Source organism: Hippocampus zosterae, chromosome 5 (assembly GCF_025434085.1).
Source record: "Hippocampus zosterae strain Florida chromosome 5, ASM2543408v3, whole genome shotgun sequence".
Taxonomy (NCBI): Eukaryota; Metazoa; Chordata; class Actinopteri; order Syngnathiformes; family Syngnathidae; genus Hippocampus; species Hippocampus zosterae.
The window spans coordinates 20945919-20964005 of record NC_067455.1 but is presented as its reverse complement, the minus strand read 5'-3'; the positions used below and the strand labels follow the sequence as shown (position 1 = coordinate 20964005).

Sequence of the window (18087 nt, the reverse complement as noted above, 5' to 3'; positions counted from 1 at the left end):
GAGAATTTAATTAAGTTATTTAAAATAATGATTCCCCCTATTTATCTAACATGTTAATAACCAAAATAGTAACTGAGTCATCATTTGTCAATTTGAAGCGATTCCCTGCTTTTGAATAATGAAGGAATAGAAAGTAAAAGTTTAGAATCTCATAATTCATCGATCCGTTTTCTGATCCACTTTATCCTCACAAGGGACATGCTGGAGCCTATCCCAGCTGTCTTCAGGCAGTAGATGGAAACACCCTGACCTCATTTTAGCCAATCGGAGGGCACACCGACGAAAAACCATCCGCGCTCACACTCACATCTAGGGACAATTTAAAGTGTTCAATCAGCCTGCTATGCATGTTTTTGGAATGTGGGCGGAAACTGGAGTACCCGGAGAAAACCCACAAAGGCATTAGGAGAACATGCAAACTCCACACAGGAAGGCCGTAATCGAACACTTCACCTCTACACTGTGAGGCCGACTTGCTAACCAGTCGACCACTGTGCCGCCTTGGATATCATTATAATCGTTTAATTTTAAACAAAGCAACAGCTTAATCATTAATAAAAATCCGTAATAAGCCCGACAATTTTAAATTACATCACGTACAGCCAATCACACTCATGGATGATCAGTATTCACAGTTCAACCTCGATCAGAACACCCCTGTCATTTATTCAACCATCTTGGGGCAAGGATTATCGCAAGCAATATCTCCTGCAGGTTCAGGAGTCAGCTGGGGATGGGCCTAAGAAAGGATGGAAAATTGGTAACCACAAGGAAGACTTGCAACGCATGCCAGCATGCAAAGCAGAGATTGGAAATTGAGCTATTGTAATTACATGCTGTGGAGTAGATGTGGTACCCATTAACCAAAATTGTTGAATCAACAAAAAATGCTAAGGTTTTTTGTTTCTTTTTACCAAGACGGTATCCGATTTTTTTTTTTTGAAACTCTTCTCCATTCTGTTGCTTTTCATTGATGATGGGTAGGGTTGTCATGATCCCAACATTTTAACTTTGATACGTATCTCCATAAAATACCTCAGCACTGGTACTGAGAGAGAGGGAGGGATATATAATATATATATATATATATATATATATATATATATATATATAAATAATATGCCTGTATATATAAAAGGTCACACCCTTTTTGGGGGCAGTTATTTGACCTTATTTGTTGATGTGTAGTCGTCTCATTTCACATTCCATAGTTTTGTATGATATAAAGATTGACAGTGACTGAAGCTATATTTACAAAATATTTTACTGTAGCAACAACTTTTTTACAGCAAGCAGCAGTTGATAAGACAGGTCAGTTATTTTATCGAACCTAAAAAGAAGACAAAAAAGGAAACGGTGCCATCGTCAAAATTCAAATCCTCAGTAAAAAGCAGTGAAATTCTAGCTGGTAACTGAACAATTAAAAATTTTGTATTTGTGTTCACCAAAAAGTATAAAAATAATAATTAAAATTCATTCAATAACTAAAAATAATTTTGAACATTTTTAAGCACTCGAGAACACTTGAACGTGAAAAAAATACACACAACTGATACTTTCATTTTTATACAGAACTTCAGGACCTCACTGAATTATGAGGCGAAACTTCAATGACTGGCCTATTTTGTAATTTTTTTTCATATATTTTACACACCGCATTTTAAGACACCTTCTACAATGCATCCACTAGATGCCAACAGAACACTACACCCTAATTTCTATAATGACAATCTGATGTCAGTAAAACTTATTTAATAAAGCAGCGCCACATTTCCCTTAACCAACAGCACGTTATATATAACATTGACTCGTTAACGTTAAACTCTCTTGCCGCTGCTCTATTTACGTATTTTTAAGTTTGAACTCTGCGTTGTTAGCATGTCTCTCTAGCAAGGAGCTATTTTGGCCTTGACATATTACCGTAATAACCATACACAAGGTGCATCAGATTTTAAGGCGTGCTGTGAGCTTTTAAGAAAATGGAAGGCTTTTAGGTGCACCTTTTTAGTACGGAAAATACGGTAGGACATGCAAGTACATGCACACATAAATTTTAGTGACAATAGAACTGCTGTGATTGATGGGGTTGGCCCAGTAAAAATGGGTGGGATTCACTGAGTTAAGCGATTGACAACCCGTCGAATGTGTTGGTGTTTGAAGAGTTTTTGTTCCTTTTCCAGTCTGGGTAGATGAGATGAGTGGCATCACCATTTGATGTGCAGGGTTAATTTTTGCTTAGTCGTTCTGCTACTGATGGAGGTGCTCTAACATTAACGTTTGCTGGGGTTAAATTGGCCTGTTGGATAATGGCATCTGTGCCTGTTTACCTCATTTATTGCCCCTCATATCTGTCTGGTGTATTTGATCAGCACATTAGCATCCAGGTTTTGGTCGACATCCTCACCCTCTGTCAATGAGTACATTTTGGTTCAAGGCAGTTGCCATCCTCACCAATGTTCACCACTTTGTGAGCAACCGTGTGAGCAAATATTCCAACAGTTTAGGAATGTTTCTCAACATTCAGTTGGCAGGAATGTAGGGTTTTAATCATCACCTGGTCCGTAGTTTCATCCAATAATTCTGAAAAACTGGACGTAACCATCAGGGCCGAAAACTAACATTGCCTGTTGACCTTAGACCCCATTAGGCGACTTGTGTTAAGGATATCGATTCATGGGTTCGGGATCACTTCAGAAAACTGTCAGTTGAAACAGTTTGTCGCTACATCTACAAATCCATATAAAATCTCTCCCATGCAAAGTGAAAGCCACATGATAAACGTCCAGTAATGCCACCCGCTTCTCCGGGCCCGCGCTCGTTTAAAATGAACATGGAAAAGTGTACACTGGTCTGACGAGTCCACATTTCATTTTTGCGGGCAGAAATCATGGGAGTTAAAAAGTCGACATCTGTGATGGTATGGGGCTGTGTTAGTGGTACCCATGCCATTGGTAACTTTCACCATCAGTTATAAAAGATTTTAGAACAACATTTGATGCGTTTCAAGCAACTTCTTTTTCAGGAACGTACCTGCTTATTTCAGCAAAACGATGACCGGCAACATTCACGTCTTTGAACAGCTTGGCTTTGCATTGAAAGAGTGAGAGTACTCGAGCCGCTTGCCAGCAGTTCAGAATCCTGTCTCACATTGAAAAAAGGTTGCATATTATGACATGCATAATCTGACAACAGAGACACCTCGGACTGTTGAGCAACTCAAAATGTAGCGCAGACAAAATTGGGTAAAAACGTGACCAAGAAAGCTTCAAAAATGCTTTCATTAGTTCTCTAACGCTTATTGAATGTTGAAAGATGATAAAACACAGTGGTATCCCTGTCCCTTTGGAAAAACAATTCAAATGGAGTAAATATTTGCAAAAAGAAACAAGTATATCTGTTTCCAGGTGACGTACCTTGCATTGCAGTGTATTCAATTTAATGTCTGTTGAAAAAGGATTTGAAAATAATTGTCTTCTGTGTTCATGTTTTGAACACCATCCCAACTAGATTGAAATTGAGGCTTGTGCAAACAAACAGTACAGACCAAAATCGGGTTGGAACTGCGATGCCCTTGCAGGTCCATGTTCTCGCTTAATAAGTGGATTCCTGACATGGCTCATACATCGCTCCCAATGCCGTTGGCGCAATGAGTGAAGCAGAGAAAGCTCCACTCACTCAAGTGACACTCCATAAATCCTGTGGCAGGGCATTGCTTCGAATGGAACAGCAGCTTGTTAAGTTTTTCACTCACTACAATGAGGAGGAGAGTATCACAGGGAAGACGGTGGAAAAGTCAGTGTAGTGGAAGTAATAATTTGGATTGATGAGAATTTAATCCACCTTTAAGTCAATTCAGCATTAGAACGAAGCGGAAAGCATTTTTCAACCGATGTAAATTGGACAGGCGAAGTTATAGATGCATGCTGTGCCAGCAGGAAGGCAGGCATTTGGGTTTAGGATAGTGTGCCGTTTTCCCCAAATGGTTCTGCGATGACTCACCACTATCTTAGCTTGTGAGCTCATTTATTGGATACTGCCACTGCCAGTATCTCCTCTATTGCCTCGGTTGGCTTCTTCATTTCAAGACTCCATTATTGGAATAAATACCCTTTCAAATGTTAATCTGTTGTTTCGGGCTATTCCCGTTTGTCTTCATGGCTGTTGTAATTCACCAAATTGGCCGTTTTGAGATAGATACTATACATTGTTGTGCAAATAAACTCGGAACACACACAATCCATCACAGTCACATTCTCTGAGACAAACACTGAGCTAAATCTTGTTTATGTTCTACCCTTTAGGCAGCAAGAAAACGCAAGATCTCTATTTTGAAGGCCCAGGGAAAGAGCCCCGAAGCCATCCGGGAGCTCAATGAGTATTTAGAGCAGTAAGTCCCCTTAACCCATCACAACCACTTTTAGTATACATATTTGCATATCTGTCTGTCTATCGGTCTATATGTTGAGTTTTTACAAATGCAGTTGGTGGGTGGATGTGCGGTTGGAAAGATTTATGCATTTTTAACACCTATGTACTTTTAAACCAGGGGTGTCAAACTAATTTTTGTCACGGGCCATGTTGTTATGCTTTCTCTCTGAGGGCCGTGATGACTGTGAATCTGTGAGGGCCATTATGACTGTGAACCAATATAAATGTACGATTCCATTTTATGATCACATATACAGAACAAATTGATGGCTAACTCGTTTTGAAATCAGACGCTATAAAATTCTTCAGCTATTGATTTAACACGGACCGAATCTGGCCCCCGGACCTTGAGTTTGACACCAGTGCACTGGTCCGCGGACCAGTGGTCGGGTACCTCCTAATGTTGGTTCGCAAGTTGAAATAGACAGAATTTGCCGATAAATGAAAGAAGCAGTACGAGGAACAAATTGACATACAGTGAAACAAACATGCAGCTAATTAATGGGCGACAGCCATGACTTCCTAGGATGAAGCTATTTTGACAAGAGAAGCTCCTCCCCTAGCGACTTTCCCAGAACGATGTGGAAGAGGAAGCTGTTGTGCATTGAAATGTGATCAAAAACAAGGCAATCCAAGAAACCTGTTCAATAGTTTGAACAAGTAGGCCCCGAGTGATCAAGTGGAAAGCATGAAAATTCGAGCAGAATTTGCACAGCCTGCCCACGTAAACATCAGAAATTTGTCGCTAATAACTAGCCAGTAGCCACCGGAGGAAAGTAGCAGTCAATACTGTCATCTTTTGATCGGTCACGTTTGCAATTAGCAATGCTTCTAACGCCGTATGTTGAATCATAACTTAATTATTATGTTTGCATTATAAGGTGGATTTTATTATTTAGGATTGGTTCATTTCCTTATAGTTATTTAATTATTTTATTTGTGTTCTACATTCTTTTTACAGGAGTATATGTGTAATGTTAATAAAATTGTTAAATTTACTCTATAATTATGTTTGTTGTCAGTACCAGCTCTTTAAAATTGGGAATTTAAAAGCAATGGAAAATAGTGGTTACCCGTCTGCGAACGGCATGTACTTTTTGTGTCACAGGTTTGTTGGTGATCAAGAAGCATGGCACGAGTTGTCAGAACTCTATATAAATGAACATGAGTAAGTACATTTGTATTATGCTGCAAAAGGGAATTTTTGATATGCATCAATACTTGTAATTCTATTGAAAAGCCAAAACAAACTTTCATCACAACCCCATCTGCTTGTTGTGAGGGGCACTGCCCAACTTTACCGTAATGCAAGTAAGAAGATCATATTTCTTCCCCCTCTCTCACCCATATGCGACAAGTATCAGATTTTTTTTCTTCATGCAGTGTGAGCAGTACAATTCAGATTTTGTATTCCAAATCTGATGTGGCCACTTATGTATGTGGCTATAAATCTAATATAGAGGCAACACGTCTGCATTATGAACACATCCAACCCATACGTCATCAAAAGTCCATGATGCGCTCAGCGGGGGTGGCATGTGATGGGGTGCTTGTGAGGGAAACAACTGTGAAAAAGCATTGTTTTGTGGAACAGTGTTGACTTTACATTTGACTTTTATTTCATCCCACTTGGAACATGAAGCATCAAGTTGACATTTGTGGCGATAGTAGTCTGGTCATCTTTGCTAGACGTCTCCGTGACGTGACCTGTTGAGATGAGGTAGGAAAACAAAGATTTTCCTAAAGTATTTCTCCCTCCTCCCACGTCGCTCCTCTGTCGATATAAGACGAAAATAAAAAAAGAGCCAGACACACTGGACCATATTTACGTCCATAAACACTGCTGTATGATGTCGGCTTTTGTGCATGTCGCTCGACTTGTGCTTTGTGCACGTGCATGTCCCATCACAAACTTGTTGTTTTCATCAGAAGTAGCATTTGTTCCTGAAATGTGAAAAAGTACATACAAACATCAAATTGGAAAAAAAAAAGAAAACCGAATTGAACATAAAGGCCTGCAGCGTGAACTTAGCTTCAGTAAAACTTGATGCGTACAAGTATGGCACTATTACATTCAACTGCAATACTTTTGAGACCCTTCGTTTTACTTTATCCTCCTCTTAGTCAAGAGCAACTCTGTTTATTTATTTATAAACCTTTGTGGTGTGGAGGTGGGTTTCGATTTAACGTGCACGTTTGGGGTGGGGATGCGTGCATTGCATGCACACTGACGCAAACCCTAAATGTGGTATGAATGGAACTGTGTCCGCATTTGCCACCTCCATACAGTCCAACGCAGTCTGCAGACATGCAATGCGGAAAGTATGAATTAATTGGCCTTTAAGGTGTAGCAAATGCGGTAACTGTCATACACTGGCTGGCATCCATCTGCTATAATTGTAAACCTGCCTTCGAAATTGCAGAGGTATGTACAACTTTAAAAAAATAAATAGCTATTTCAGCTGACAGCAAGTGAGCATTGACAAGCTTGACTCAACTGGAAGCTGACATGCCAAAACCGGACTGAACCGCTACAGTCTATTCCTGCCTGCACGCTGAATTCTCGTGGTATTTGTGAGTTCACGAAAACACAATTACAATCTTGTCCCGAACCCACTGAATTTTCTCAGAACAGAACCACTGGTGGGGCGGACTAATCAATAAGAAACTGTGCCCAAAACCTTTCTCGGTTGACAATAGGCTCCATGTAAAAATCAAATGTCATGGTATTTAAAACGCCCTATATCCCCATGTTTAAATTGCAAAAAATGACAACTACTGCGCAATGCCATGGTGCTATCTGTGCAAATCATCAATAAAAGGACTCAGCTGGGCACACCAAAGCCCATGCAGGTGCCAACATTTTCATTCATTGCCAGGATAGGTAAAAACAAGTCTTGTCGGCGTGCACAATTTGCCGCATCGCCCAACAGTGCATAGTATTGTACCGAATGTACCGCCTTTCCCAAGCAGATCACATTGGAACAGTCCCAGATTGATGCTCTGGAGAACTCCCTTGCGTGATTCACATTTCAATCTGGCTCTTGCTAGCTTACTACAGTCGTTCGTCTGTGACGTCACTTAACTTGGAATCCTGGAATACAGCATGGCTCCCCATCTGAGTCCTTTCTTTTGCATTGGAAAGAAGCTAATGCACATGTCAAACATTTGACCAAGAGGCATTGGGCATGATGTGTGAGGATAAGCAGATTAGAAAATGGATGGATGGATGTTACTTAGAAAGCATTATTTTGATATTTTAGGTATCACAAATGCAAAAAGTCAAAGGTCAGCTTTATTGTCAAATATGCTCTACGTGCAACATACAGCACAAATGAAATGTATTTCCTCTCAAACAAAGTTCAAACATGTAGTGAAAGACACTGAAATGCAGGGAGAGAGAGAGGAGCCGCTGCGGGTACCCACATCACCATAATATTTATTTATTTTGCGCTTTCACCACGGCTTCAGCTGTAACAAAGCACTTTTACAGAAGAGTTATCATAAAATAACAAAATAATACAACTCAAGACGCAGACAGTTGTGCAATCTTAACCACTTTTCCTGCATACACTTTGTTGTTTGAAACCGTTATAGATGAAAGAGTAGAGAATCAAAGTGTCCTTTGACCAGTGGATCAGAGACATCATGCTGAAAATGTGCACACGTCTGCTACAAGCTAAGTTTGAAAGCAAACAAGAAGCTGCTGTGTCCATTGACGAAAAAGAGATTGGCTCACATCTTCTGTCCCATGTTAATCCGCTTCAATTTCAAGCGGCGACACCCAGTTCCACATATGCATCTGTGCTCTGCGCTGACGCTCCTTTCTTCTCATCGTCGGCTCCACAAGCCAGGCATCCATCCATCCACCCGCAGACTGTCCAACAGCACCAACATTTCCGCTGAACAAAATTGGGCTGTGAAAAATGCTGCCCATTACAGGCGCCCGAGGGGCTTCCCAGCAGCAACAGTCAAATAGCGCCGACATTCTTCCCTATCAAATCAGTGCTGGAACACGCTTGCTGCCGAGAAGGCGCAACCAGAAAGCGCAGATTCATCATTGTGAAAGTTCTGCTTGAAATGCATCTTTTCACAAAAAGCTCTTTTTCTCAGAATTTTTATTGAACAACAAGCTTACCAATGTTCAAATGCTATTTACTAAAGAATGGTAACAGGTAGAAATGTACTTATTTTCCTGATGAAAGAAGGGGATTAAAGCTTTCTTTCGATAGGTTCCATACTTACCGTATTTTCACGGCCATTCGGCGTACCGTATGGTTGGGCGCAGTCTCATTAATGGGTGCTATTTCTTTATTTTACACCTAGACAAACCGCACTGTATTATTGGGCGCAGTTTTAAAGTGGTAAAACATACGCCAGCTTAAACATACGGCATGCATGCACGCACGCTAAAAACACGTTAGCTTGAAGCACACTGTAGCATGCCAAGACATACAGATACAAGCTAAAAAACATGTTTTTAAAAAGGCAACGGAAGGAAAACTTAGTTCCGTTGTATTTTATTTAGCCATCGTACAATGTACTCACATTTTTCGATCAATCATCACCCAGAAATCCATCAAAGTCCTCATCCTCTGTATCAGAATTGAACAATTGTGCAAGTACCGGTAATCCATCAAAAACGCTGTGTTCCCTCTCGTTGCCAGAGTCACTCTCATTGCCATGTGGCTCCACAGAAATGATGCGGGCTTTGCCAAAAACTCGAACAACAGCGCAAGCAGACATGTTCGTCCAAGCAGCCACAATCCATTCGCAAATTGTGGCGTAACTCGCCCAGCGCTGCCTCTCACTCTTTGTAAAGTTGTTTGCCATTGATCATTCATTGTTCCCATGCCGTTCGCAACTTTCCTTTAACGCCCGGTCGCAACTTTACTTTGAACGCCCGGTTGATGCCGATGTCCAGCGGTTGGAGTTCTTTAGTCAAGCCACTGGGAATAACGGCAAGCTCAGAGTTCATTTGCTTGACTTGGTTTTTCACCGCTGCTGTGAGATGGGCACGCATGTCAAAAGCATAACCGATGGCTTGAAGTTTGAACTGGGCTTCATAGGTGTGTCTCTTTGTAGAATTTATTTTCGGGGGTTCTTAGAAACCAAAACCGAACCAATTTGATAAATATGTCTGGCATTGAATGAGTTAAACAAGAGAAAGTTCTTGTTTTTGACTTTGGGCCTCACCTGTGAAAATTGCATTTGCTGGTAAGCAAACGTTTAAACCAGTGAGTTGTCTATGGGAGAAAGGCAAAACATTTTGAAGCTGAGAGAAAGGAAAATTGATAGGAGCTGTACAAACATTAGGCATAGCCAATACAACAGTTTGGAATGTCCTGAAAAAGAAAGTACTTGTGCACTCAGCAACAGACATCGAACAGTTCGGCCAAGTCTACCAACAGCAGTCGATGACAGAAACATTGTGAGAGCTATGAAGAAACATCCAAAGACAACAGTCAATGACATCACTGCCCGTCTCCACAGGGCAGTGGTGGAGGTATCAATTCACCGTTTGAAGAAGACTTTGAGAGAAGAAATATACAGGCTATACTATAAGATGAAAACCAACCGTCAAAAAAAAATGGCAAGGCCACATTGGATTTTGCCAAGAGATGAGCCACAGAGGTTTTGGAACAAACTTTTATGGACTGGTGAGACCAAGATTTATCTCTACCAAAGTGATGGAAGAGGCAAAGTTTGGCGCAAGAGAAGATCTGCTCATGACCCAAAAACAGACAAGATGTGAAACATGGTTGAGCCTGGGCTTGCGTGGCTGCTTTTGCAACAGCCTCACTCATCTTTTTGTTGACGAAGTCACTCATAGTGGTAGCAGCAGAACAAATTCCAAAGTCTACAAAACCATTTTGAGTGTTTTTTTTTTTTGGATGGCAGTTTACAAAAAATGTTTCCAAACTAATCTGGAGAGGCTTCATCATGCAACACGACAGTGACCCAAAACACACTGCCAACATGACAACGGACTACGTTGTGGGAAAAAGTGGAAGGTTTTAGACTGGCCAAGTCACTAATTGGACCTTAACCCAAGAGAGCCTGTGTTTCGCTTCCTGAACAGGGCCGGGTCTAGGCAGGGGCAAGAAGGGGCCTGCCCCCCTCAATTGTTGTCCGACAAAAGGTTCTCTTTCTTAAGTGAATGAAAACTTACACTCTCCATGTACACATGGGGGCTCGACAACTTGCGGAATCTAAGTACACTTTTTTGAAAAAAAAAAAAAAAAAAAACCAAATGTTTCTGGTCAACACTTTGCACATTTTTGCAATGCAATATAGCATTGTTTTTCTTGGTGTGCTCTTTGTTGTCAAATGTGTGCCTCTTGTCCAGCAGGTAATTAATTACACACTGCATCTTTTTGGACCCGTGTGTTGAAAATGTAGAGGTGTATTTTTCAGCTCTTATGCACTTTTCCAAGCTAAATTAATGAATTACTACCAATCAAGCCACACATGTAAAATTAATAAAGCCTTCCTTTCAGTCCATGCCTGTGACCAGGTGGTGCAACAAAGTACTTGTGGTGTGTTGAAGTGTTCTTTTGTTGTTGTTTTTTTTCCCCTTCTCCCTCATCAAAAAAAGTAGCTGTTACTGACTACCATTTCCCCCCTGCCACCCCCTTAATTTGATTATTTCTTCAAGCAAGAGAAGTTGCCATTTGGAATTAATTTTCATGAGTTTTACTGTGCGTGTGCTTGCACACATTGGCTCACTAGTGTCTTGGTTGCTCTGGTATGAAGGCAACGTCAGAAGGAATGTGCAGCAAGTAAGATGTCTACTTATTGAAGATTTCGGACTTTTGTAGAGGAGGTTTTATTGCTGTAACAGCCAAAAGAAATTCAGGGGTGAGTGTATTTATCCAAACATTTCTAATTTCACTCCCATCCCTTATCTCGAGTCATGTCCATTTTTCCCCATTGTTTTCTTTATTGTGAGTTTGAAAACTTCCCATTTCTCTTCCTGCTGTTCCGGACAGCATGGCATTATCATCACTTTTTTTCCCCCCAGACAGACAGACCAAGAGAAAACACTTTCTGTGAAATTCTCAGGAGAGGGCGGTGGTACACACTTTTCCCCATTCATTCATTCATTCATTCATTCATTCATTCATTCATTCATTCATCTTCCGAGCCGCTTGATCCTCACTAGGGTCGCGGGGGGTGCTGGAGCCTATCCCAGCTATCTTCGGGCAGTAGGTGGGGGCTGAATTGGTTGCCAGCCAATCGCAGGGCACACAGAGACGAACAACAATCCACGCTCACACTCACATCTAGGGACAATTTTTAGAGTGTTCAATCAGCCTGCCATGCATGTTTTTGGAATGTGGGAGGAAACCGGAGCACCCGGAGAAAACCCACGCAGGCCCGGGGAGAACATGCAAACTCCACACAGGGAGGCCGGAGCTGGAATCGAACCCGGTACCTCTGCACTGTGAAGCCGTTGTGCTAACCACTGGACTACCGGGCCGCCCCACTTTTCTCTAGCCAGAATTAAAAACAAAAAACAAACACAAAGCTAATGGAGATGCAAGGAGGGGAGAGAAACTCTTCTTGGCAATACCCCTGAACCTTAAAATATACAAAGCTATTTTCACTGTTGGGCGGCCCGGTAGTCCAGTGGTTAGCACGTGGGCTTCACAGTGCAGAGGTACCGGGTTCGATTCCAGCTCCGGCCTCCCTGTGTGGAGTTTGCATGTTCTCCCCGGGCCTGCGTGGGTTTTCTCCGGGTGCTCCGGTTTCCTCCCACATTCCAAAAACATGCGTGGCAGGCTGATTGGACGCTCAAAATTGTCCCTAGGTGTGAATGTGTGCGTGGATGGCTGTTCGTCTCTGTGTGCCCTGCGATTGGCTGGCAACCGATTCAGGGTGTCCCCCGCCTACTGCCCAAAGATGGCTGGGATAGGCTCCAGCACCCCCCGCGACCCTAGTGAGGATCAAGCGGCTCGGAAGATGAATGAATGAATGAATATTTTCACTGTTGAAGTGTTCAATATAAGTGAGTGAAAAGTATTCTTTTTATGTACCGTATTTTCACGACTATTCGACGCACCGTACCAATGGCCGCAGTCTCATTAATGGGTGACATTTCTGTATTTTACACATATACAGGACGCACCGCACGAATGGGCGCAGTTTTAAAGTGGTAAAACATACGCTTAAACATACGGCATGCATGCATGCTAACACGTTCGCTAACACGTTAGCTTGAAGCACACACTGAAGCTCGAAGCTAAAACACGTTTTTAAAAAGGCAACGAAAGCAGAACTGAGTTCGGGTGTATTTTATTTACAAGGTACCGTATTTTCACGACTATAAGGCGCCATTAAAAGTCTTAAATTTTCTCCAAAATGGACAGTACGCCTTATGGTGCGGAGCGTCCTTTATATGCGCTGAGTTCCAAAATCTGACTGACTGCCGACACGCTGTTTATATAGAGAAAAGGCGGAAGTGACTGTGAAAGAAGTCGGCCAATCAGGGAAGGGTGGGCGTGTATACATACATATATGGAGAGGGAGAGAGAGGACAGACAAGCTAGTCCGCCAATGGTGAAGGGTGGGCGTGTAAGTGGACGCCTCAAGCCAGTACCAACACTTGTATAGAGTGTGGCAATGTGCTTTGTTGCAAAACAACTCCGGTTTTGGTTTCTAAGAACCCCTGAAAATAAATTCGACAAAAAGACACGCACGCCTACGAAGCTCAGTTCAAACTTAAAGCCACCGGTTATGCTTTTAGCATGCGTGCCCATCTCACAGCAGCGGTGAAAAAAAAAAGTCACGCAAATGAACTCTGAGCTTGCCGTTATTCCCGGAGGCTTGACTAAAGAACTCCAACCGCTGGACATTGGCATCAACCGGGCGTTCAAAGTAAAGTTGCAAACGGCATGGGAACAATGGATGATCGGTGGCAAACACAACTTTACAAAGAGTGAGAGGCAGCGCTTGGCGAGTTACGCCACAATACGCAACAACGAGAGGGAACGCGGCGTTTTTGATGGATTACGGTACTTGCACAATTGTTCAATTCTTTCTACACACACACGCGCTGCCACCATGTTTCGCTCTGTTCTTTACTTTCAAATGTGGGAAAGCTTCACACGAGAGAAATGTTGACTTTGCTGTTGCTACTCCTTCTTTCCGCTCGGCAATGCGTAGCAACTCACACTTGCATGTGATGCATTCAATGACAACTGAGATGTGCAGTCCTCTGCTTCTGATACAGAGGATGAGGACTTTGATGGATTTCTGGGTGATGATTGATCGAAAAACTTGAGAACGTTGTACGATGGCTAAATAAAATACACCCGAACTCAGTTCTGCTTTCGTTGCCTTTTTAAAAACGTGTTTTTATCTTATTTGTATGTTTTGGAATGCTACCGTATGCTTCAAGCTAACGTGTTAGAGTGCGCGCATGCATGCCGTATGTTTAAGCTGGCGTACGTTTTACCACTGTAAAACTGCGGCTATTCGTACGATGCGTCCTGTGTATGTGTAAAATACAGAAATGTCACGCATTAATGAGACTGCGGCCATTAGTACGATGCGTCGAATAGTCGTGAAAATACGGTACTCACGTTTTTTGCTCAAGCATCACTCAGAAAGCCATCAAAGTCGTCATCTTCTGTGTCCGAATTAAACAATTGTGCAAGTATCGGTAATCCATCCAAACCGCCGGGTTCCCCCTCGTTGTCAGAGTCACTCTCGTCGTCATGTGGCTCCACGGAAATGATGCCGGCTTTGCCAAAAGCTCGAACAACTGTACTAGGAGCAACGTTCGTCCAAGCAGCTACAATCCATTCACAGATCTTGGCGTAACTAGCCCCCGGCGCTGCCTCCCACTCTTCGTGAAGCTGTGTTCGCCATCGATCATCCATTTTTCCCATGCCGCTCGCAACTTCACCTTGAACGCCCGGTTGATGCCGATGTCCAGCGGTTGGAGTTCTTTCGTCAAGCCTCCGGGAATGACGGCAAGCTCGGAGTTCATTTGCTTGACTTTGTCTCTCACCGCTGGTGTGAGATGGGCACGCATGGAGTCGCAAATCAAGAGTGACGGCGAGGCATGGAAAAAGCCATCCGGTCTCTTAACATACACCTCACTTAGCCACTCTCTCATTTTCTCCTTGTCCATCCAGCCCTTTTGGTTTGCTTTCACGATGACGCCGGCTGGAAACTTTTCTTTCGGCAGCGTCTTTCGCTTGAAAATCACCATAGGTGGCAGTTTCTGTCCGTTAGCATGACAAGCAAGAACGACAGTGAAAGCTGACTTCTCGTGCCCCGTTGTGCGTATCGCAACCGTGCTGGTCCCCTTCTTCTCCACAGTGTGGTTCACCGGGATGTCGAAAGTCAGCGGGACCTCGTCCATGTTGGTAATGTGGTTAGGCTGGATGCGTTTGTCGACAATCTTTTTACTGCAGTAGGTGCGGAAAACGGCCAGCTTTTCTTTGTAGTCCGCTGGAAGTTGCTGAGCCACGGTCGTCTTCACTCTCATAGATAGATGGCGCCGTTTCATAAAGCGAAAGCACCAAGACGGACCTCCTTGAAAATGTTCAATTTTCAATTCTTCGTCTAACGTTTTCGCCCTTAGTCGAATGGTGACCGTGGAGACGCTTCTGCCGGCTGCTCTTTGATCAAGAATCCACCGCTCCAGTTGGTCTTCCAACTCTGGCCACCTCGCCTTATTTCCACGGAAACCGCGCTTGGTCTTTTTGACTTGGCGAAGCTCGTTCTCCTGCTTCCTCCATTTGCGAACCATGGATTCGTTGATATTAAATTCTCTGGCGGCTGCTCGATTCTCATGTTTCACTGCATAACCGATGGCTTGGAGCTTGAATTGCGCTTCGTAGGCGTGTCTCTTTGTGGAACTCATTTTCGGGGGTTCTTGAAAACCAAAACCGAAGTTGTTTTGCAATAATGCACACACTCACCTTTTATACATGTGCTGGTACCTGCTAGAGGCGTGCCTTACACGCCCACCCTTCACTCATTGCCGGACCCACCCCCTGCGTGCCTGTCCTCCCTCACGTCCACCTCTCTTCATATATGTAAATTATGGAGAGAGAGATATGTAAATATAAGTGCGCGGACGCACTTCACTGATTGGCCGACCGATTCCCCACACTTCACTGATTGGCCGACCTCACTTCCGCCTTTTCTCTATATAAACATCATGTCGGGTCTCAGCCAGATTTTGGAACTCGGCTCATAGAAAAGACGCTTCGCATTATAAGGCGTCCTGTCCATTTTGGAGAAAATTTTAGACTTTTCATAGCGCCTTATAGTCGTGAAAATACGGTATTATGAAGTGAATGCAACACATTTCGAACATTTGATGATGAAATTCAGCCGAGGGTGAAATCTTGGATTTGAAATTTTATATATGCTAGACGTGGATAGATATTAGTGGAATTATTTTTCCAACTTTGCACAATTATTGGATTTATTCGTATTTTGGCAACATTTCCAAGTATATTAACCTCCCAAAAAATTGTATACTATTGTTCATATTGTTGCTATTGACGTGAGGTTCAGAGCAGTCCCGGATAAGTAGCTTGGTGATGGTGGGGTGACATGACTTGGAGAGAAATGAAGAGATGTAAGAGTCTGGCTCTGTTAGAAGATTCTTGTTGGGGCTAATGGAACAGACTATCTTGCAAGCCAGGGTCGCTGCACAAGCACATCTGAAAGTCTTTATGGAGAGGAAGTGGTAATTGTAAGCAGCCCCCAACTTTCTGAGCCCTATGATCTCCCTTTTTGTGAAACCCCCTCCCCCTGTTTATTTCTTTCATTCTCTGTTCCCACCTTCCTTTCCCCTCCTATGCTGTTAATCTTTCAGCCAGTTACTACAGCGGGCTTTAAATAGTTGTTGTGGCAGTTGAAAATGGGCACTATACCCTATAACTTATTTTACGCTATAATGTATCAGCATGAACATTTTGGTTTGTCACAGTATATTTTTCCCCCTTGTATTTACGCTAATTGGTGTCCTTAGAGGGGAATTTCAACGTACACTTTGAATACTCTGTGTTGCACACTACGCATAGAATCCAGTTACAGAGAGAAGAGTGCTGCACCTCTTGGGTGATGATGATACCTTGCTCAAATGCACTTTGACAAAAACCAGGAAGCAAATACTTGTTGGTAATATATTACTTTTTTATCATACATTTTTCAATGGATGTATCAACGATCCACTATTCTCACCCTAACCACATGCTGATTTATTTATTTTTTCCCAGCGCAAAGGGCTCTCAAATAAAAATTGCGCTTCAAGGACGGCACAAAACGGCTGAACAAGAAAGCAACATATTGGTACAAGCTCATTTTGTAAATGTTTTCACAGAAACAAACTTGCTCAAAATTGAAGTACTGTTTGTCCCGCACATCATTCTAAATCTGCAAAAAATAATTTGGCTTACTCGTGTATTATAGCTGAGTACCCATTGTACGTGTAATTGCGCCTTGTCTGCCATCTAGTTGTGATTTGTGATATAAACTTGAGTTGACTGAAGGACTACATCATGGGAAAAAGTGGAAGGTCTTAGACTGGCATAGTCACTCATTTGGACCTGAACCCAATAGCATATTCACTGCTTGGCACCCAATGGAATTTTTTTTATCCTTTTCATTCATTTTTTTCCTTTTCATTAATATCACCCCCACCACCATTTCCCCCACGCTTTGCTGCTGTGCAAAATATATCGCAACAAAATACAGTACATCGGTGCACCGCCGGAGCAAATGTGTGCCGTGTGATCAGATGTTCGTAAAATGTGGAAGACTGGACTGTCTCGAAAGTGGTTATTTATTCCTTTGTTGTGTACTGTATTCACACACGAAGAAAATACAAAATGAATTCTGTAGGAGGGGCTAGAGAATTAATTTTGTGGTTTTCTGTTTTGATGCATTATTTTCAATTTTCGTAGTTTCAATGAAGGAATCGTTAATTTACGTCTTTCCGAGGCAGTCATGAACGCCTCTCGAGTCGAAGGAGGAAGAGAAGGCAGGAGACTGACAGACACAATTGTATTTGTTGAGACTGTGAAAGACATTCATAAAGTGTGCGTTAACACCACAGCTCTCCTTTTTTTCGGAGCTGCAACAAAACCTTATTTAACTTATTCACTCCCAAAGACGTTTTTAAACTTCTTTTCAGACTTAGTCTAGAATTGGTTGGTACTGAATTGGTTAAGAAAGCATCGACACAGTTCACTGAACCAACATCAAGTTGTAACATTGAAAGCATATTACTGTAATGACCATACACAAGACACACCAGATTTTAATGCGCTCTGTGAGCTTTTAAGAAAATGGACGACTTTTTGGTGCGCCCTATCGTGTGGAAAATATGGTATGTATGTGTGTGTGTGTGTGTGTATCATAAATTTGTTTTGTAATCGAGGGGCCTCACAGCCAATGGACTGCCAGCTCTCCACCCTTGTAGTAGACTACCGGTCTCTATAAAATGTAGTCCATCAAACAAAGTGCGAATGTGCACTATTTTTCAGTTAGCTTTCAATGTTTTAGCATTTTACCGAGAATGATCTGATGAATTTGAGCCAACTCACTTGTCTTCTGTGAGGTCAGAAACTAATCAAGCATACCGGTAACCTCAACTAGATAATTTCCCACCTTAATCTAGAAGTAATG

At 42.4% G+C, this 18087-nt stretch overlaps 1 protein-coding gene across 1 annotated transcript in view; it reads left to right on the top strand.

Moving 5' to 3' along the window:
• The window catches only part of emc2 (ER membrane protein complex subunit 2), a 68863-nt gene that overhangs the window by 15573 nt on the left and 35203 nt on the right, over positions 1-18087 (top strand). The window contains exons 6-7 of the mRNA XM_052064837.1: positions 4302-4387; positions 5537-5596. Of these exons, the coding sequence (XP_051920797.1) occupies positions 4302-4387; positions 5537-5596 (146 nt within the window). The remainder of the gene's footprint in view (positions 1-4301; positions 4388-5536; positions 5597-18087) is intronic.